This window comes from Sorex fumeus, unplaced genomic scaffold (assembly GCF_029834395.1).
Source record: "Sorex fumeus unplaced genomic scaffold, SorFum_2.1 ptg000054l, whole genome shotgun sequence".
In the NCBI taxonomy this organism is placed as follows: Eukaryota; Metazoa; Chordata; class Mammalia; order Eulipotyphla; family Soricidae; genus Sorex; species Sorex fumeus.
This window is the reverse complement of record NW_026606111.1, coordinates 34,725,855-34,748,402: the sequence shown is the minus strand read 5'-3', so window position 1 is coordinate 34,748,402 and position 22,548 is coordinate 34,725,855. Positions and strand designations below refer to the sequence as shown.

The 22,548-nt window shown below is 38.1% G+C and overlaps 1 protein-coding gene across 1 annotated transcript; it reads right to left on the bottom strand.

Annotated features, from left to right (window-relative positions):
* Nucleotides 1-1,923: 1,923 nt before the first annotated feature.
* On the bottom strand, nucleotides 1,924-18,897 carry RSPH4A (radial spoke head component 4A). Its single transcript, XM_056125264.1, has 6 exons — nucleotides 18,224-18,897; nucleotides 13,132-13,366; nucleotides 11,672-12,409; nucleotides 7,456-7,603; nucleotides 5,178-5,295; nucleotides 1,924-2,281 (listed from the first exon to the last, which is right to left on the bottom strand). The coding sequence occupies exons 1-6, from the start codon at nucleotides 18,871-18,873 to the stop codon at nucleotides 2,047-2,049; spliced, it is 2,124 nt and encodes a 707-aa protein (XP_055981239.1). The 5' UTR covers nucleotides 18,874-18,897; the 3' UTR covers nucleotides 1,924-2,046.
* Between the last annotated feature and the right edge of the window lie 3,651 nt (nucleotides 18,898-22,548).

Here is a 22,548-nt window from a genome sequence, read left to right as displayed (position 1 = left end):
CCTCAACTCCCAGTACTTGGTTTTGGGTAGGGGTTCCCCATAGAAGATCTGTGGAGGCTCCTTCCTCCTGTCCCCAGTTCTTTCTCTGGAAACCACACACCCAACACAAAGGGGGACTGAGTCCTAGAAAGGGGGTCTGAGCATGCCCCAGGAAAAAGTCGAGTTGTACAGCAACACTCTAGTACCCACTGTCAGAGGGGATCAGAGCCCCCTCTACTCCTCGGGTGCCTCTCTGCCTTCTCTTCTCTGCGATCTGCCCTCCCCCTGACTTGGGTAGGAGCCGAAGAGGGGAGAGAGGCAGCCAGGTACTCAGGTGGGGTGAGGGGAGAGAGGGGGTCTTGGTCACCAATAGACACTGCAAACTTTGGTTTAAAAGGATAATGAAAGTGCCAGGGCAGGGGAGGGGGGCGGGAGGGCTACCAGCTGCGCCAGAAGGGAGCTACCAAAAAAATTTTTTTAATTAAAAATACATGATGTAGGTGGTCTCTAAAACACTTGACAATAAAACTTTCAGGAATTGCTATCTGCCCAGAAAAAGAATGTGTAGATCTGAACATACATTAAAGGGAATTTCAAAGAATAAGTGAAAATGTGCCATTTTACCACAAATATTTGAGCTTTTCCTGTTACTATTTTTATTTTTTATTAATTTATTCAGTTAACAATAAACCGAGTGAGATTGCTAATGATGTGGCAGGTGTTATGAACAAATAACTATACCTCATGCACCTTCCCACAGGTTCTTGGCAAAAGGTTCATTTGAATTTCTTTAACGACATGATTTCCCCGATGCAAATTAGTTCTTTGCAGCCTACCATTAATAGTAAATAAATACAGAGAACTATGAGTGCATGAAAAGATAGATATTGACAAAAAGTTCATCAGTCTGAGGTCACTTCATATAGGAATTCACTCAATTCACTATTAATATATATGATTTTTTTTAATTTTTAAGAAAAATAACTTTTTGCACAGTATTTAAGGGATGCTTCTAACTATACTTGAGAGTCATTCTCATTGGTACTCAGGGGACTATGATGTGCTTGAAGAAGCATTTGAAGATGGACCTCCCACATGCAAAATATGTGTAAGCCTATTATTTTTTATATCCCGTATATGAGAGAAATCTTTCTGTCTCTTTCTCTCTCCTTGTGACTTCATTCATACACTCTAGTTCCATCCATAAAGCAGCAGATTTCATGATTTCATCATTTCTTTCAGCTAAGTAGAATCACATTGTGTATAAATACCACAATTTTTAAAAATTTTTATTAGTGAAACACCATGAGGTACAGTTGGAGACTTACAAATTTTTGTGCTTGGGTTTCAGTTCTACAATGATCAAGTACCCAAAGTAAAATAACATGTGAAAAAGAGTTAAAAATTTGATGTTCCGCTATCTTCAAGAAGATGATGTAACTATAACTCTCCCTAGCAGAAAGATGAGTAAATGAACAGACATAATAAATGATTAAGGTCACATTTGAATAGTGAATTAAATCTTTCCTTCATAAAGATTATATTCAGTTATTACTATCATTATTACTATTATATTCAGTTATTAAGAGGCTGGGACCCGTGGTGGTGGAGGATGGGCACTGGTGGAGGGATGGGTACTTGATCATTGTATAACTGAAACCCAAGCACAAAAATTTGTAAGTCTATAACTGTACCTCATGGTGTTTCACTAATAAAAAAAAATCTTGTCAAATAGTACTTGAAATGCTTCATATTAAAATGCTTCATATTAAAAGTTTAACAAGATATTTTGTTTTAAAAGGATATAGCATGTATCTGTAGCAATTGGAAAAATGATGTAAGAACATGTTTTACTTCTAAAATTTTGTTGAGCATTATTCTTAAACTCTTATTAATATTTCCACATGGGAAATTCCCAAATTCAAATTTTAAAGGAATGATATTTTGCACAAATGCTTCCGTCTTTATACAATTTTATATATTACGCATGTATCTTTTAATATACATTAAGTTGCACAAAAAGGGTATGCAGGTATCAGTCTCACATAAGATTGGACTAAATTTATATTAGTCATAATCTTCTTCATCTTCTTCTTCCTCAGTTTCTTCATTTTCCTCATCTGGAAGTATAGCTGCTTCTTGTGTTGCTCTGAAAGCCTGCTCCTCTTCCACACTTGGGTCATCCATTTCTGTAATCTCTGGTCCACTGGGGTACTCTTGATAAACTTGTGGTAGAACTGGGGGTGTATAGTTTTCTGGACTATATTTATGACCCCAGCCTATGTAGAAATTTTCAAACTTTCTACAGATAGAAAAGGCAGATTATTAAATTTTCAATAAGAAATATGATCTTCATTGTTAGTGATATAATCATAGCCAAATTTTTTTAAAAAAAAAAACATTTCAAATGGTAATGCTGAAATATTTCTTGGTGATTCTTCTACCATGAACATCACCACAATTCAATTTCTTAAGCTGTTGAAGAAAATCATGAGGCCAGATCTGTCACTTTAAACCCAGACCACAGTCATTAATCATCTAATGTTTTCCCTAAAAACTAAGACAACTTAAAAAAATGAGAGCCGAGATGACTGATATCAGTGAGACCATGGCAGCTGAGTAATACTAAGAAGGCCTGGCTATCATCTGGACAAGAAGAACTCTGAACCTTAAGTGAGATGGGAGCAGACCAAGTCTGCACTCTACAAAAAGCCCTGTTCTTTTTTGGGGGGAGGCGGTGGAATGGGAAGTGGGTTGAGGATGGTGTGTGTGTGTGTGTGTGTGTGTGTGTGTGTGTGTGTGTGTGAGTCGGAGGGGGAGGTTGTTATCATATTTGGCATGCTCAAGGGTTACTCCTGGCTCTGCACTCAGGAGTTACTTCTGGTAGTGCTCAGAGAAGCACGTGGGATGCTGACCCAGGTCAGCTGCATGCAAGCAAGTCCTACCCACCGTACTCCTGGCTACAGCCCTCACAAAGGGCCAGTTCTCCATCCATCCATATTTGGCTCCCCTCATTGGCAGAGAAACTACCCAGCTTTAGGACTGATCTTAGAGAAATGCCAGAGAGACACCTGAAGTTGATCATCCCAGCTTCAAAGCCCTTGAATATGCAGTTGCATAACACCTTTAAATTTCAAAGTTGACAACCGAGGAGAAAGAATGTTAGATGGGAAAACTAAGGAGAAATCTATGCTCAAGGAGTGAAAACAATAAATCAGAAGGCCCAACTTGAACCTAACGGCTCTGTAAATCCTCAGGCCATGAATTTAGCAACACCATTAAGAGATATATGTTGCAATATGCAATATAAAGTAAATTAATTAGTCTCAATGCTAAGGGAACAGGCTTGGTATGGGGAAGGGGCGGTTGGTAAACTAGGGACATTGGTGAAGGTAAGGGCAAATTTGGTAGTGGGACTGGTGCTGAAATACTGAATACCTGAAACAACTATATTGTGAACAACTTTGTAAATAATGGTGTTTAAATAAAGTTTAAAAATAAATAAGACTTCCAACCATGGACCAATCCTCCTGGTCCTTGTTTCTACTGTCCTCATATTATGTTTATGTACATCCCACAAAGGAGTGATCATTCTATGTCCCTCTTCTTCTTACTCATTTTAGTACAATACTCTCCATGTCCACCCATTTATAAGTGAATTTCATGACTTCATTCTTTCTAACAGTTGCATAGTATTCCGTTGTGTCCAAAAGGTAGTTAGGATGGAGAAGGGACCTCTATGAAACAAAGATGGTTGGAAATGATCATGCTGGATAAGAACTTAGTGCTGAAAGTCGGTAAAAGGAACAAACATGTTAACTCCTCAGTATATGTATTGCAAACCATAATGCCCTAAAGGAAAGGAGGGCGGAAGGGAGGGAGAGAGAGTGGGAGAGTGAGCGAGTGAGCGAGAGAGAGAGCGCAAGAGCAAGAAAGAGAGAAAGAGAGCAAGAGAAAGAGAGAGAGGCAGGCTGGGGATGGGTGGGTGGGCGGGAAGAAAACTGCGTCATTGGTGGTTTTGGTGGTGGGAAATGTACACTGGTGGAGGGATAGGTGTTGGAACATAGTATGACTGAAACCCATCATGAGCAGCTTTGTGACTGTGTATCTCACAACAACTAAATAAATAAATACACAAATAATAAATAAAATAGCACATTTCCCATCTATTTTCCGAGGATCCCTCTCTTTCCTAAAACCATGATTCTTTCAATACTGATCTTTGCCACTTTGTATCTACTCTAAGCCCTATCATCTTGAGTCATGCTTTCTGGTAAAGGCACTCATATAAACAAGTAAATTAATTTCAGACTCTTCTGTTGCAAAATAATAAATAAGAGCCTAAAAGTTACTATCTTCCTTAGAAAAAAAAAGTTGAAAACTTGTCCAATGGCTAAGTGAGGAGAGAGGCTATTACTGAAAACTTCGATGCCATTTTTCAGGATGATAATAGGCGTAGCAGGACCACTTTGAGAAGGTATGGAGGGGAACTGTCCTCTCTCTGCCATATTTAATGCAGGTAGTCAATGTACACAGGTCTCTTTGGAAAGCTGTGGTCAACCTTGGTTCCTCTTGCCCACTATCTTCCTTACCATCTCTGCATTTAGCACCTGCATGCCCTTTATTCCTTAAGTCTCTTCCTTGGGCCTCAGAAGCGAGCTTTTTCAGAAACTCACCTCTCCTAAAGCCTCTTTATGGATATCAAGAGATTGAGAAAAGTCACTTTGGAGCCTCCAAAGTGGCACACGTGAGATTATATGACATGTATGAGCCCTTACAACTCCCTCCCCAGTACAGCGGGAATCTTAGAAGAAAATCTCCCCCAAGTCTGAATCAGGTGATTTTATACCTTCAGTCATCCCTCACTTTTCCTGGTCCCCAAGATTCACAAAACTTCAAGAGTCTGTATGGAATATCACATACTCTTTTAATCATCCCATTTTGGACTGGAATCTTCCCCAAGTCACTATAAAAGGCTGAGCAGCCATCTCAGACAGCCATGTCTGTCACTCTTCAGTTTCTCTGACTCCTGAACTAGGTTCTACTAGGGTCTATCCCTAAAAGTAAGGGATAGAAAGAGAAAAGGAAAAACAAATAAATAAATAAATTAAAAACCCTGAAATGTATCTTAATATTTCAGTAGAAGCATCATTTCTAGAATTTAAATAATTGCTATAATGATTTTACCAGACACTTACTTGCCATTGGAAAAGGCATATGCCCCTGGCCAAAGATTGGATCTCAGCACTGCAATGGCATACTGAGGAATGATATTCGAGGATAGTCGTGTTGTCCAAGGTGGCGTACTCTGGAACTCTGTAAACCAAAGATAAGCTAAAAACTGGTCCTAAATATACAAGGATTTGCTGTGTAAAAGAGAAGCTACCCTTATAAATCTTAAAAACAGGTGGGTTCAGAGCGGTAGTACAGCATGTAGGATGCATGACTTACATGTGGCCGACCTGAGTTTGAGCTCCAGTTTACCATATAGTCCCCAAAGCCCACCAAGAGTGATTCCTGTGTTCAGAGACAGGAATAACTCCGAATACTGCCCAAAAAACAACCCAAACAAAAACAAACAAAAAATGTGTGACTATACGTGTCATGCACCAGAAAAAGGCTTGCTTCCTGCATCACATATTCCCCACATTATCAGTGAGTGCAGTCTTGGAGGCCCTCAGAGCAACTCTGGGTGGCCCAGGTATTCCTGGCACTGCATTACATCCTTATTCTTCTTAGCTAAATCAACATTGTCAAGAACTGCCAGTGGATCAGACTTCCTATGCAAAGCTTGGGAGGACCACAAAACACACAAACATGGCAAAGATTATATTAAAACATCAGCAGCTTAAGAAAATATAAGGAAGCTACTTTTAAATGATTCGGAACAAGGAAATGCAAATATTTGATGTGTGTTATGCAAGAACAAAGAAAGGAAATTTTATTAAGGGAGAGAAGAACTGTGTGGCAGAGGAAATAAAATAATATTTAATGATCAAATAAAAGATAAATCACTATTATGAAATAAGTCAAAGCTTATAACAAATGCCATAAGCCAAATGTGAAGAAACAAAAATATGAAAAGCATAGATTTTTTTGTTATATTTATTTATTGAATTACTGTGGGAAAAGTTACAAAGCTTTCAGGTTAAGTCTCGGTCATACAATGTTCAAACACCTTTTCCCTTCACCAGTACTTATTTTTCACCTCCAAGAGCCCCAATATACCCCCCTCCCACCTCTCCTGTGAGGCAGATGATTTCTACTTTACTCTCTCTCTACTTTGATTACATTCATTATTTCGACAAAAGATGCACCATTATTGTTGAGAGTTTCTACCCAACAATCAGAACTGCTGAAAAGGCATTGTGAAATAATTTGTTTTCTATAGCTGGTTATGAGAACCAAATGATGTCTGATATTTTGGATTTTGGATTTCTTATATTTTACTAATTAAGTCTGGAGGGATTTTTGCCAATAGCCAGATAATTACAAGATTGATTTCTGTGCCTCTGGAGCCATGGCCGTGCCAAAGAGCCGCTCATGGGGGATAACTCGTGACCTCGGTAGAGCGTGAAGGATGAGCCAGTACTGCCGCCCTTCCCATGAGGCAGCAGTTGCCCCATCACCACCGGCTCACACCTGGCTTTCCAATAAGCTCTGAGATGGCAGCCACCTTGCTGCCGGGCTGGGGGGGAGGGGAGGTGGAAGGGACAGACACCCTTTCCCTCCAGGGGAGGCATGGCACACCATAGTTTAACGCATAGTCTATTCACTTTTCTGCTGCAAACTGCCGGCCTCTGGATTAAGTCCTCTTAATACAGAGCATAGAGCTCTGTATTAAGTCCTCTTAATCCAGAGCATAGATTTTTAAAAATACTTTTAATGATATTTTACTATGACAATGTCAAGTGCTTGTCATCTATGAAATGCAAGACCTAAATTGCATACAATATCATAGCCAGCATTTCCTGTATGTTATAGCCAGCTTGTATTTTCTTCCCACGTATCTACTTAAACTTCTGTTAAAGAAAGTCGGTGGTGTGGCCAGCTACACATTTTATACCCCACCATTACAGAATCTATGATGGACATAGGGAATGATTCCTTGATTCTTATCTACTTTTTAGAAGCCTCCAACTCTCCCATGTTTTTTACTATAGAATATACAGATATACGATATATAGTGCTGTAGTATATAATATCTCCATATGTACATGCTATGCACATAGTATTTACACTATACATTATATATTATGTACAGTACATTGTTTCTGTATAATTTTTAAATTTTGCTTTGTGGCCACACCTAGCACAATGCTTGAGTACTACTTTTGGTTTTGAACTCAGGAATTATTCCTGGTGGTTCTCAGGGGACCATAAGGGATGCGGTAGATCAAACCCAGGTAGGCCATGTGCAAAGCTAGCACTCTATCCTTTGTTCTCTGGCTCCAATCCTATTTTGTGTATACTTACCTAAATCTTCAGAGATTGGTGTCAAAAGAGGTGGTCCCACTTCCTGCTCTGTATAGTCTGGCTCTTCTCCTTTTTCTTCTTTTTCTTCATATTCTTCTTCTTCCTCCTCCTCATTTTTTTGATTGGGGTTGAACCAATTACAGCGACCCTGGCAATGAATATTCCAATATTAAGTATCTGATGACCTTAAAATATCAGAATATTCATTTGGATTCAAGTAAATATGTGACAGAAATCATACTATGTAGGAATTTAATTAATCATTCATTCATTTAATATCATAAGTGCTACCTAAGAATAACTTTATAGGAATCATATTAAGTATAGTTTCAGGGATCCCAGCCCTTTCCAACAATTCTGGAGAGGCCCTGTAATGCTGCTGATTGAACTCAGGGCTTCACACATGCAAGTTAGGCATATTCTCTACCACCTGATATATCTCCCTTGACTATAAGTACTATTTTGATTTAAACAATTTCAAGCAAAAAAGAGAACCATTTCATTTCAAAAATATGAAAATTTGTTAAATTTAAAGAGAATTTCCATTTTTAAATTAGCACAATCTTAATTAAAAGGGCAATATTTTTATTATAATAATTTCACTAATTTATAATAAAAAATTTATATGAACATGGGAAGAAACTTACTGTTCATAATAATATTTAAAATATGATAATAAGATTAGTTAGGGAGGTTTGAGGATATAATTTTATCTAATTAACTGTGATTTAGATATATGTGGGAAAAACTTATAGAAGTCAAAATATAATAAAGACATTATATCTACAGGTGAGTCAGATTAGGATAAATATGAAGAGAATGGACTTTATTATGTCCAAGAAAGACTTTATTATGTCCATACATATCTGATCCTGTTTTTCATTAGTTGTATTCCCTTTATATGTTTCCTAAATCTCTGCCTCAATTTTTCTCATCTATAAAATAAGGGTAAAATGAGTCTTTCATATATTTGCAAAGATTTATGTGTTAACATGTATACAATGCTATTAAAAGTGCTTATGTGAGTGGTATACACACTCACATATATATACCCTATATAATACTATTTTATTTTTTATTTTATATTTATTTCTATTCCTGGGATAAAAGATCCTTTCCTACATATGAAAAATAGATTTTTTAAATGCTTCTTGAGAGAGAACAGGCAACAATGTTGGAGAAAGGATTATGGTGAACATCACCAGAAAGCAAAATGACCAGAATAGAAATAGGAACCAGTTCTTTAAGAGACATAAGAAAATACAGGTGAGTCAATAAAATACTCATAGTAAAATCCAACAGCACATTAAAAATCATACACCATGACCTAATAGAATTTATCCCAAGAACACAAGGATGATTTAGTATCTGCAAGCCAATCCACATGACAGGCCATATCAATACAAGGGGGAAAATCATGTGATATATATATATATATATATGTAGATGCAGAACAAGTATCTGACAAGATCCACTGCTCATTTATGATTTTTTTAAAAATCTATCAATAAAACAGGGAAAGAAGGAACTTTCCTCTATATACTTAAAGCCACTAACCATGAATCCACAGCTAATAAAATACTCAGCTGTGAAAAGTGAAAGCTTTCCATCAAAGATCAGGCAAAAGGTAAGTTTTCCTTCTCTCACCATTTTGCATCATAGCATTGGAAGTCCTTGCTATGGAAATTTGACAAGAAATAGTTATCAAGAGAATCCATACTGGAAAAGAAGTCAAACTACCATTATTTGTAGGTGACATAATACTCTATTTAGAAAACCCTAAATAACCTACAAAAGACTCTTAGACACAATAAAATTGTATAGTAAAATACAGTCTGCAATATCAACATGCAGAAATCCATGGTATTTCTATAAGTAAACAGCATGCTATATACTTATGTACCATAAAGAAACAATGATAAAAATAAAAATACACCCTATAGAATGGAAAAAATATTTACCTACCACTTATTTGACAAAAGAAGTATCTAAGATATATAAAGTATTTGTAAAACAACAACAAAAAAAAACAAAGATGAAGAGACATATCCTTATGAAGATCTATAGATGGCCAAGAGATTTATGAAAAATGAACTCTGTTACTTATAAGGGAAATTAAATTTTTTTAAACAATGAGATATTGCCAGTGATATTGGCACAAAAAAATCAGTGTTGGCATGTAAGTAGAGAAAAAGAAACTATCACCTACTGATGGAACTGTCAATTGGTTTATTCTCTGGAAAACAATATGGATACTTCTAAGAAAAACTAAAAGTTGAGTTTTCAAGATGACCCAGCAATTCCACTTCTCAAAATATAGCCCAAGGATTCAAAAATATTCAAAAATATTTCAAAAAGATATTTTCCCTCCTATGTTCATTCACAGCACTATTCACAGTAGCCAAGATCTGGAAACAACCAGAACAGATGTGCCAAAGAACAGATGGCTAGATAAAGAAATTATAGTTTACATACACAATGGAGTAACACTCAACTATAATAAAAGATGAAATCATGTCATATTAGAAAGTATTATGCTAAGTAAAGTAAAGTTGAAGAAGGACAGATGCATAATGGTTCCTCTATTGAGTGAAATATAAAGGAATACAGTAAAATAGCAACAAATGGTCAAAGGCAACAGAACTGGAGAGTTGGGTCTATCCACAGAATTGAGTTTTTCTTGAAGGGATAGGAAGGGTCATTGGGACATTGGTGGAAGGAAGAGGTTACTTTGGTGGTAGGTGTAGTGCTGTATATGTGTAGAACTATCATTAAAACTATTGTAAATCATAGTACTTCAATAAAAATGACAGGGGGAGTCCCAAATTAATGCACCATTCTATATGTAATAAAATTTTACAGGACTTGTAAATCTCAAATTTTTCATAAAGTGTTAAGTAGTCTATAGAAATATTACATTTTGTTTGAAGAGTCTATCATAAGTCTATCACTGTCACTGTCCTCCCGTTGTTCATCGATTTGCTCGAGCAGGCCCAGTAACGTCTCCATCTTGATACTTGTTGTTGCTGTATTTGACATATTGAATACGTCACGGGTAGCTTGCCAGGCTCTGCCGTGCGAGCAAGATACTCTCGGTAGTTTGCCAGGCTCTCCGAGAGGGGTGGAGGAATCGAACTCAGGTCGGCTATGTTGGTTGCATGCAAGGCAAACGCCTTGCCTGCTGTGCTATCGCTCCAGCCCAACAAGTCTATAATACCTGGAAATTATAGCACTGTAGAACTGTCCTCCTGTTGTTCATCAATTTGCTCGGGCCCAGTAACGTCTCCATTGTGAGACTTGTTGTTACTATGTTTGGCATATCAAATACATCATGGGTACTTGCCAGGCTTTGCCATGCGGGCAAGATACTCTCGATAGCTTGCCAGGCTCTCCGAGAGGGGCAGAGGAATCGAACCCAGGTTGGCCAGGTCGGCTGCACGTAAGGCAAATGCCCTGCCCACTCTGCTATCGATCCAGCCCTGGAAATTATATATTACTCTGAAATACATTTTAGTAGGGACCAAACTAGTGATGCTGGAAGCAAGTGCAGGACCACTTTGGGGTTGCTTGGGCAGACCAACAGTAGCCAGATCCACTAAGGGCTACTCCTGGTATTAGCTGGCGTCTGCCAGAATAGCATTTGGTAAATGCCCAGAATGTAAAGTATTAGCAGTGATCAAACTCATGGCTTTTCTCATACTAGGAATAGTATCTTACCACTTGAACTATCCCCCCAGATCTTGTTTATTTTCGTTATGGGAGGGAGAATGGCTCATACCCGGCTGTGACCAGAGCTTACTCCTGACTCTATGCTCAGAAATTACTCCTGTGGGCTGAGAAAAGCAGATAAGGTGCCAGGGATCCACGTGCAGGAAAAACATACTATCCACTGTACTAAAGCTCCAGCCACTATCTGATTTTTTTTAACTGATCTTTCTCTGTCTCAGCAGGAGTGTGTAGCCTTCCTTACTTGAAGAACCTTTTGGATATTTATAACATCCTTCAGAGATAACATAAAATTGGCAGTCATGAGAAGCAAGTATAATTTTCCATTATGCTCCAGGCTCAGGTCACAAGATTTCAAGGTCATTCACCACAACTAGTCTAAAGTCTAGAGGACTTTGTTTTGTACATATATTTTGCACTGTTTTGCACAGAGAGACTTTAATAAGTAATTGCTAAGTGGCTGATGAGTTAAGATCTGCATAGCCCTTACCTGTGGGAGAATATGCTGTACGTGATGAACCCAATTGGATAGGGATTCCACTAGATCAATCACTGGGATGCCTTCAAATTCTGGGTTTTCTTCAAAGCTATCTCTTCCACCTTCAACTTCTTCCTCTTCCTCCCCTTCTTCTTCACCAAACTGATAGAATCCTAGAGGGCTGACATGGGTCCCTGCTGAAATTCTGGCAATTTGTGCTCGTAAGTAATTACTTTCATTCCCTGGGAATGGCGGATAGCTTATAATGGGACTGTCTAACTGCCCAGTGAAAAACTTCTTGATTTTTCTTGCAATAACAATTTGTGCAGGTGTAACTGATGGTAATTTCACCCAGGGTCTTCCTGGTTCGTTACAAACAAAATAAGCATATTTGTTGGCACCTGTTCTGTTTTCTTCTTTGGGGATAGCTTGTGGGGGCTTATAAAATGACCTTGGTAATTCATCTTCATTATCTTCATCAGCTTCACTATCTCCATTGTCTCTCTCTTCAACTACATCTTCCTCTTCCACCTCCTCTTCATCTCCCTCCCGAAATTCCACTTCAGCTATAATGTAATTCATTTCCAGTCCCAAGATCTTTCCCCAGAACCGGCATTTTTGGATGGGGTGTGTGTCAGTAAGCTGCTTGAGGGCAAGAAAAATTCGGTAAGTCTCATCTGTGCCCAAACCAACTCCAGCTTGTTCAAAATAAAAGGCTGATTCCATTACATTTGGAAGAGGCGATTCTGCCTGGGGATACAAATGCTTTTGTTAATGTTTTATGCATAAGATAACTGCTTGCTTTTCTACTTACTCTACTTTACCCATTTACCCATTAGTTTTTGAACATTTCTTTCAAAACTTAAGTTATGACCTCCTACCCCATCCTCATCCCCAGAGGAGGAAAAGAGTCTTATATCAAACTCTAATAACTTCTGAACAGCAATTATTATTACTTATAACTAGATTCAACTGATTCACACAACTCGATGTCTTATCTTGTATGAGTGTATTTTAGATATTTTAGTAACATGACAAGTAATATTTGACATACATGTACTATAAAAACGTTTAGGTTGCCCCTTTATTTTCTTGAGCTTATCCCACAAAGATATAAAAGAAGCTAAATCTATGAAATATCAAACATAATAAGAAAAAAATATGAAATTCCAAACAAAGAAAAAATAGCGTGAATTGAAGTTGTGAATATTGTTTAGGAAATTATGAAAGGTAGTTGTTATGAATTTGTTCATTTTTCTTATTTTTGATTTTTATTTATATTATATTTATTATATTATATTCCATATTATATTATATTATATTATACTGCAATGTTTCTAACCATATTTTCCACCAACTTGTGAGTATCCTTCTACAACTTTCATTAGGATTAAAAGCCACATACCATTCACCTGAGGAAAAAAAGGCAACATTCCGAAGTTAAACTATTCAAAATAACATCAGTGACTTACTATTTCATCTTCTAGTTCTTGGTCAGCTCCTTCCAAATTTCCTTGGAGAAAAAGGGCCTTTTGCTTCTCTGCTATTTCATAAGCTGGAAGCATCTCATTCTCATTTTGAAGTGTATCTAATTTTTTACTAAAATGTGCCATCTTCACATCTTGGCTAATATTTTCAAAGATGTCTACAGCATTTTCAGGACGTTCATCTAAGATCTTGGTCAGCATATTAGAAAGATGATCATATCTAGCCAAATATATATTTGAGACAATTTTTGGATCAAAATTATTTGAAATTTTTTTCATGCAGACTAAGTTGAGTTCTAGGAAGCTTTAAAACTGGAAGCTTTCAGAAAATTTAAGTGGATAAACATTTATAGTAACTTCTACCACTGTCAAAATAATTAGTCCAGAATTTTAGTTAGAAAATGTTTCAAATAAGTTATCACTGTTTAACTTACTACATAAAAACATAGAAAGGTATGTGTTCTACCGCATGTAAATTCTTATATTTTATGAGTCTCAGATCTCATGATTATATAAAGGTGATTATCCTTCCTATTCATTCTTTTACCTTAACTTCTTTTTATTCCCCTCTTCCTCCACCCTCCCCAAACACTATTTGACTTCTAAATCCTATCAATCCTTTAAAGATTAATGCTCTTCCTTTTTTATTCCTAAACCAATTTTTATTCAGAATTTATTCAATTTATAAGAAATACATGCCATATTGCAACTACTAACTACCGTCTACTGAAAGTTTTCATAAATATTTCTCACTTCTCCTAAATGTCATGTAGCATATTATTCAGTCCACAACTTACAAAGAGTGCCCTAGTTTTTTATTTTATAACTCAAATAGTAAAATTCATTCTAATATTATATTAATTCATTACATTTTATATTGTACTAGTAGAGTGTGCTTTTTCAAATACCAGATTTGGGGCCAAGTGACAACAGGTAAGGTGCTTGCTTATATGTGGCCAACCCAGGTTTGAACCTTAACGTCCTATATGGTCCCCCGAACACCACCAGGAGTGATTCGTGAACACACAGCCAGGAGTAACCCCTGAGCATCACCAAATGTGACCGCAAAACTAAAAAATATATATAAATAAAATACCAGATTTACAACATAAGTTTACTTTGTAATAGTCAAAAGTGTGTGAAATTATTGTTCTGAGGTTAAACAGCAATTCCTCTGTTCAATGTAAAACTTCCATAAATTGCCTCTCTTGTACATGTATATTTCTACAATTTCATTTCTAACAATTAATAAACTCAATTAGAATTTTGCTAGTAAGATAAACTTACTAAAATTTATTTTCAGTCGTTGAGAAGTTGTACCTACAAGTCATTTCCAGCTGTGTCCCACAAATATATAATATGTTTTCTCAGAATTTTTTTTAATAATCCTGAATCCGTTTTGTCATCAATACCTTACCACTCGAGTTATTTCTGAAAAGCTCTCCTCCAGGGGTTAGGGTTAACTTCTCTGAGATCACAGACAAATTTCTTTGTATTGTACACACCATTCAGCAGCTGCAATTTTTTCTTCCATGGTTTAAATGAGATTTTCTTTTCTGTTTGGTTGTTGTTGTGTTTACTGTGTCTACTTCCTTACCATCATGAAATAAAATTGATGCACTATAGTTGCCAGTTTATTTTAATTAACCCTAATGTGTTGTTTTCCAATATCAATATGTCCCTAACAGATATAGGGATGCTGAAAAATGTCTAGAAGACCAGCAATATCCTCGTGGTAAAGCATGTGCCTAACATGAGTGAAGTCCTAAATCTGATCTCTGTCATCACACACACTTCTACCCTGCCTCAGGATGACTTGGCATTACCTTTGTGGTCTCTGACCACTAAACTATCCAGTTCACACCACAAACTGAACATTACTGGGAGTGAACCCCAGGATACCCTCTGTACTCACTCCTAGCACCAGTGGCTGCAGCTCCTATATATACATCTATATCTATATGAAAAATATATAGGTTATATGAGTAAACAATATGAATAGCTATTTAACTATATATTAAGAATACATATTATTGATGAAATTGTGCAATTCACCACAACATGGATGGAACTTGAAGACATTGTGTTAAATGAAGTCAGAAGATGATCCAGTGTAGGAAGGATAAGCACAGGACGATATCACATATATGTGATATTTGGAATAACTAGATGAGGGAATGCAAGGTTTAAAAGAAAGGATTCTCAGATCAACCTTAGCCCCAGAGTATAGGGAGGAGAAGGAAAAGAGTGAAGGGGAAGGAGAGAAGAGACAGATGAGAAGCAATGGGGCTAGTCCTAGGAGAGTAAGGCACAAAGGTGGTGTTAAGGAATGACAGGGCCAAATATCCAAAGCACAGAGTCAACAACAGTGAAATCAAAAGACTCAAACTTTAACAACAGAACTTGGAAAGGTGCCTGTCAAGAGGGAAGACTGGAAGTGAACAGAGGATCTGGAGAAAGCGTGGGAACATTGGCAGAGGGAAGTTTACACTGGTGGTGGTATCAGTGATGTAATATTGTATGTCTAAAACTCAACTATGAATAAGTTTGCAAACCACGGTGCTTTAATAAAATTTGAAAAATGCAAAAAAGAGCACAATTACTTCCTAAAATATTGTTATTCTTTTTTAAAAATGTCAGTATTAATAAAAAAAGAAGTAATTATTTTCTGTAAGTGTTGTGTTCAACATTATATAAATCAGTATCAGAGACTGTGCTCTTTTGAGAAAAAGATCATATATACCTTTCATGGTTATTAAATTAGACATTTATATTAAAAAGAAGTTAAAGTCATTATTTATTAAACAAGTTTTAACTGCAGATTCTAAAGTATCAAAAGATAAGAGTAAATACCCAGGAAGATATTTATGACTACCAGGGCTTAACATTTGAAATTAAATTTAGGTATGTAAGTGATGTTAAGTGGTAACAGAACTCAGAAGGGAAAATTTCTTCATTTTTTTGCTTTCATGTAGAGTTTTGAATTGTTAAAGGACTCTTAAGTGCTTATAATGAGCTCTTTGGAAATTTAACAAATTTTGTAAATTTAGCTTTTAATTTAACCTGGTGCATTATGATGAAATGTTTATAATATAAATTCAAGTAGAACCCAGTATTAAGTAGCATATCATATCCTTTAAGCTTAAGCAAATTGAATTTGAAAGCAATAATTTATAAATAATATTTCAAATTGTCAACTTTAAGTTTTGTGAGGAATTTCTTATTAGGACAAATACTTGGCATGCGATAGTACAGCGCGTAGGGAGTTTGCCTTGCACGCGGTCAACCTGGCCAACCTGCGTTCGATTCCTCCGCCCCTCTCAGAGAGCCCAGCAAGCCACCAAGGGTATCTCGCCCGCATGGCAAAGCCTGGCAAGCTACCCGTAACATATTCGATATGCCAAACACAGTAACAACAAGTCTCACAATGGAGACGTTACTGGGCCCATTCGAGCAAATTGATGAACAATGGGAGGACAGTGCTACTTGGCATGCACCTGATCTGGCTTCAATTCTCAGCACCACCGGGTAACTTGGACATCCCAAGTAACAGCACTGCAGGACCCAAACAGTATCACATCCTTGGGACTTGTCTTGAACTTCAGGCCTGGTTGGCTATAAGTTGCCTGTGGAGCCAGAGTACTTCCAGGGAAGCCCCACCCCAAAATAAATAAATATTAACATTAAAATTTTTTTCAGACCTCAACATTTCCCTATTTCTAAACCTAGCTACTAATAAGTTTTAGAAATGGGGATTTTTTTAAAGGGGATATACTTGCACTTAATATTTGCCATATATTGTATGTTCAGTTGTGTTTACTGACTACTTAGTAGGTACCTCAGCAGATTATGAGGACTGAACTAGATTCAGAGGGTCAGGATTGTATTTCCTTTATGTTGCTATTCATTAATCTACTCTCTAATTAATAGCTGATGTACTGTGCTAAGTACTGTATTAAGTGTGCTAGTGGGGTTATAAAACTCATAGCACACAAAGGATCTGCCATTGTAATGGCCAACTAGTAGGAGACTTTTAAATATAGGTCTATACCTATATATCAGATTTTAAGTGGCATTTAGTTCTATAAAAGGAAAGAAAAGGGTGTTATAGTAAAATTGTATGGATGAGGAACCAGTCACTCAAAGATTTAGGGAAGAATCCTTGGACAAGACTATAAGGGAAATGGGCAGATTGTGACTGAAACATAATGGTGAGAAATAGGTAAGAATCAGAGGAGTGTGAGACAGTGAAATCTTGTGCAAACTGATTCTTGTGCAAATAAGTATTGGATGTTTTCTAAATAGCTTTTATCCCCAAATTCTGTTGACCCTATATTATAGAAACAAGAATATCTAGAAATGTGTGTATATACATTTCTAGATATTGAGTCATATATATTGTCAATATACATCTATTCAATCTTAAATTCAGAAATTTGAACTAAAAGGGTTTGGCCAGAAACATACCTGGGCCATTGGATATCACATTTTAAGTATACACATACATATAATATAGGTGTGTAAGCATGTGTGCATATATATGAGATCTGTATACAGAGATCTGTATAAAACATCATGACCTCCTGCACCCTCTACAGGGACTGATTATCCTAATCTAACCAGCACCGAGGATGGAGTACTGTCAGTGCTTAAGCAGGGAAGTTCCAGGCTAACTGACAGAAATGGTCATTTCAGCATTAACCTGAGTGTGAATGCAAAACTAAAATTTGAGCCATCTCTCTGTAAAGGCATGTGTATGCTATCACTGGTAGATGAATTCATTACTTTTCACAACTCTTTTGGAGAGATGCTTAACTTTCACTATATTTATGATTTTTAATCAAACTCATGACTCCTTAGTTTCTAGATTTATTTGTGCCAGGATCTTTAAAGCCTCCAAGAGATTATTACCAGATATTATTATTATTATCTTCAGTTTGATGCTGCAAAAGGTTATTTTATCACTCTTTTGCTAGTACAGTATTTTCAAATACATTTCATTCACCCACAGAAATACACTTTTATCCAGACAGACTCATACCCCTTGTCTTTCCTAGGCTTTTTTCCTGAGACTTACAGATTTAAGCCTGACTTGTTGCTGGTCTTCAGTAGATAAGCTTTAGCATTCTGAACAGCAATCTCATACATGCTAGGAGCCACTTCAGAGACTCCATCCTCAGGCAGGCTAGGATCACAGTTGCTGCCTGAGTCTTCCACCGGAAGAATATCAAATTTAAGTTCTTTGTGTGTGTAACTGCTCTGTTCATGTTGGCGCAGTTCAGGTTGCTGAGACAGTTGAGAAGCATTTCCCTCGAGCTCGTCAGGTGAATGTTGCCGGTTGTTGGAGGAGGAGTGAGGTGTCCCAGCCTCTGGAATCATGTGTACATCCTTGTATGAATGTGCTGGGGATAGTGCTGCAAGGTCCAGTCTTGCCGGAACTATTGGTGAAGTAGAAGGTTCCTGAGATGGCCATGGTAGAGATGGTGGTCTTGGTCCTGTGGGGTCATGCAAAGACATGCCAGTTCCAGACTGAGGGCTCAGGTTTGAAGGAGGGGAGCTACTGGGTTGAGGTGCAGTTTCAGGCTCCTGCAACTCTGACTCTGAAGGTTCAGGAAACTCTGGCTCCGGTTCTTCGGAAGAAACAGTGGCTGTATTTTCCCAGAGGGGACCTGCCTTTTGATCTTCATGGTTTTCTATCTCTTGTTTCAGGGAACTTGAGTCTTCCATGAAATGAGGAGCAGGGGTAGAATTCTGGAAGAAGTGTGGTGCAGATGTAAAGGGGGAAAGGCCAGCTAGGTGATTTATTGAGCGTTGATCAGTTTCTGGATGCTAGTTACTTTGCTAGTTGCCGCGTCTTATCTCCATAGCAACCCCAGGCCAATTCCTTTTAGATAAACAAAGCTTACCGGGGGTTGCTAGGACTACAAAGACGGTCCCGGAGAAAGGAAGATCCTAGATTTGTGATTTGCTGAAGCCTCTGTCCGTCTTCCTGGGCGCAGCCAATCGGACCCTTAGCATATCACTTGGTCCGAAACCTGAGAACTGACTTCTGTGTGGGAACTGAGAGGCAATGCTCTGTGTGTGTGTGTGTGTGTGTGTGTGTGTGTGTGTGTGTGTGTGTGTGTGTGTGTGTGTGTGTTTTACACCTGAGTCCCCTCCACCCATAATTTCTTTGAGCTGTAGAAAAGTAGCGCGGTAGCACTGTCCTCCCATTGTTCATCAATTTGCTCAAGCGGGTGCAGTATCATCAATGCTGTGTGTGTGTGTGTGTGTGTGTGTGTGTGTGTGTGTGTGTGTGTTTTACACCTGAGTCCCCTCCACCCATAATTTCTTTAAGCTATAGAAAAGTAGCGTGGTAGCACTGTCCTCCCATTGTTCATCACTTTGCTCAAGGGGTGCAGTATCATCTCCGTTGTGAGACTTGTTACTGTGCTTGGCATATCAAATATGTCATGGGTAGCTTGCCAGGCTTTGCCAGGCATGAGATATTCTCCGTAGCTTGCAGGCTCTATGAGATGGGCGGAGGAATCAAACCCGGCTCAGCCAAGGGACCCACGCAGAAGACAAAGGCCCTACAGCATACTTGGCTTTACTTAATTAAACTTGTTGGTGTACCAGGGCTTACTCCTGGCTTTGTATTCAAGGTTCACTCCTAAACAAGATCAGGGGAAAATATTGTGTGCCGGGATTGAACCCAGATCAACTGCATGCAAGCATTCATGCCTTATATAAACTGCATGCATGCCTCATATAAATAAATATATATATAATTATATGGGCTGGAGCGATTACTTGTCATACCACCTATATGTAGAAATTTTATATCCAATTTTTACTTTTTTTTAGACATTATGGATGAAAAAGATAATCTAATTGAACCAATAAATTTTTAAGTACAAAAATTCTCAAATGTCTTGAATTTTAAAATTATATCTTCAAGAAAATGTAAAATATATTAATACATATTAATATTAGTTATATTCACAAGATTTCCACATATCAGTATATTCCCAGTCTTATCATACCAGCCACCAAAGTAATATAACTAACCCAAATTATTAAAAGTTCAGTATGATGAGTAGCTTATGGTGATTCAATTTTTTTAAGTGTTAAAAAATTTCAGTGTGAACCATGTTAACTGTATTCAGATAATAAAGATAATTCTAATTACCTACAAAATGTATGGAAAATATATAAATAAACTGTAAAGGTGACTTTAACATACTGATTGCTTATTATTTAAGACCAAAACTGGAATTAGATAGCCAACTATGCTTATCTCTTAACTCAAATAATTATTAGAAAAAAATCATTTACTAGTATTCTTTTATACGAAATAATCAAAAAGTCAAAGGATTTGGTGGTGCTTTATATACCTCTAGAACAGCATTTCTAAACAAAAGGCTTATGTGATTATCAATATCTTTAACCACTTTTCATTCATCCTGTTATCCTTAGTTGGCATTCTTCATTCCTGCTTGTTATCTATCTCACTTTGTACACATTGACCTCTGTTCACACTAAAATAGTTGGTGATCAAAAAGCAATATCTATCACGTAAATTTTCATACTTATTTTTCCAAGCACAATTTTATCCTTTGTATACCTAGTCAGGTTCAAATCCCTGCACTACATAATTCCCCAAACATACCTGGTCAGGAGTCCCTTTTAATGTACAAAATTACCTCAATTCCATCACTATCAAAGTTCCAGTGACCCTGCAGTACAGTCCTTATGTCACTTCCAATCTACCTCTTCTCTCTTGTTTACCCTTTCCAACTTAATCAAAATTCATTTCTATAGTTGAGGTCCCACAGATTGATTTCATTAGATATTGCCCATTCCCTTGTTTTATTTCCTTATGTACCGCATGAGTTGGTACTATCTCCTTGAGTTTTTACAATTCAATATTTAGATGCATGGTTTACCTTTGTTTTTGTTTTTGTTTTTGGACCATACCAGGCCATGGAGCTATAGCACAGCGGGTAGGGCATTTGCCTTGCATGCGTTCGATTCCTTTATCCCTCTTGGAGAGCCTGGCAAGCTACCGAGAGTATCCCGCCTGCACTGCAGAGCCTGGAAAGCTCCCCGTGGCATATTCAATATGCCAAAAACAGTAACAACAAGTCTCACAATGGCGACGTTACTGGTGCCTGCTTGAGCAAACCAATGAACAATGGGAATACAGTGCTACAGTGCTACTCACTGTCACTGTCACTGTCCTCCCGTTGTTCATCGATTTGCTCGAGCGGGCCCAGTAACGTCTCCATTGGAGACTTTGTTGTTACTGTGTTTGGCATATCGAATATGCCACGGGTAGCTTGCCAGGCTTTGCCGTGCGGGCGAGATACTCTCGGTAGCTTGCCGGGCTCTCCGAGAGGGGCGGAGGAATCGAACTCGGGTCGGCCATGTTGGCTGTGTGCAAGGCAAATGCCCTACCCCTGTGCTATCGCTCCAGCCCACAGTGCTACTACATGAGTAAAATTATATGTTATCAATCCTTCTCCCACTGCCTTATTTTGCTTACCATGACACACTCTATTTCAATTCAAATAGAAGGAAAAAACAAGGTTTTCTTTTCTTGTATCTGGATATTGTTCCACTGTGCATGTCAATCACTTCTACACACACTTATCTGTCTTTGGACATTAGGATTGTTTCATATTTGACCAGGGAAGGAGCGATAGCACAGCAGGTAGGGCCTTTGGCAGAAATGCATCTGGACCACATACAAGTTGGCCGCCACCTCAGAGCTTATTAGAAAGCCAGGTATGAGCCAGCGGTGGTGATGAGGGTCATGGGAAGGGGGGGCGGTACCGACTCGTCTTTCACGTCCTACCGAGGTCACGAGTTGCCTCCAACAAGCTCCATGGCTCCAGAGCAAAAGGACTTAATCCAGAGCCAGCATGTCCATGGCTCCAGAGCAAAAGAACTTAATCCAGATCCCGGCAGCTTGCGGCAGAAAAGTGAATGGACCATGCGTTAAACTACGACATCATGCCTCCCCGGGAGGGAAAGGGTGTTGCTCCCTTCCACCTTTTTCCCTCCTGGCAGCAAGGTGGCTGCCATCTCAGAGTTTATAGGCAAGCCAGGTATGAGCCGGCGGTGATGGGACAACTGCATTCTCATGGGAAGGGTGACGGTACAGGCTTGTCCTTCACGCCCTACCGAGGTTACGAGTTGTCCCCCCAATCCCCCCAAGCGGCTCTCTGGCACAGCCATAACACCAGACGCACAGAAACCAATCTCGTAATTATCTGGCTCTTTGCAGAAATCCAAAATCGCAGCCGCATGACATTATATGATTCTCATAACCAGCTATAGAAAACAAAGTATTTTACAAAGCCTTTTCAGCAATTCTGATTGTTGGGGGGGAAATTCTAAACAACAATGGTGCACCTT

Coding starts and splice junctions, on each gene's coding strand:
- RSPH4A (XM_056125264.1), bottom strand. CDS start 18,873: ATGGAAGACTCAAGTTCCCTGAAACAAGAGATAGAAAACCATGAAGAT. Junction 5,296..7,455: donor ACCAATCTCTGAAGATTTAG/GTAAGTATACAC, acceptor TTTGGTTTACAG/AGTTCCAGAGTACGCCACCT. Junction 2,282..5,177: donor TATGCCTTTTCCAATGGCAA/GTAAGTGTCTGG, acceptor TTCTATCTGTAG/AAAGTTTGAAAATTTCTACA.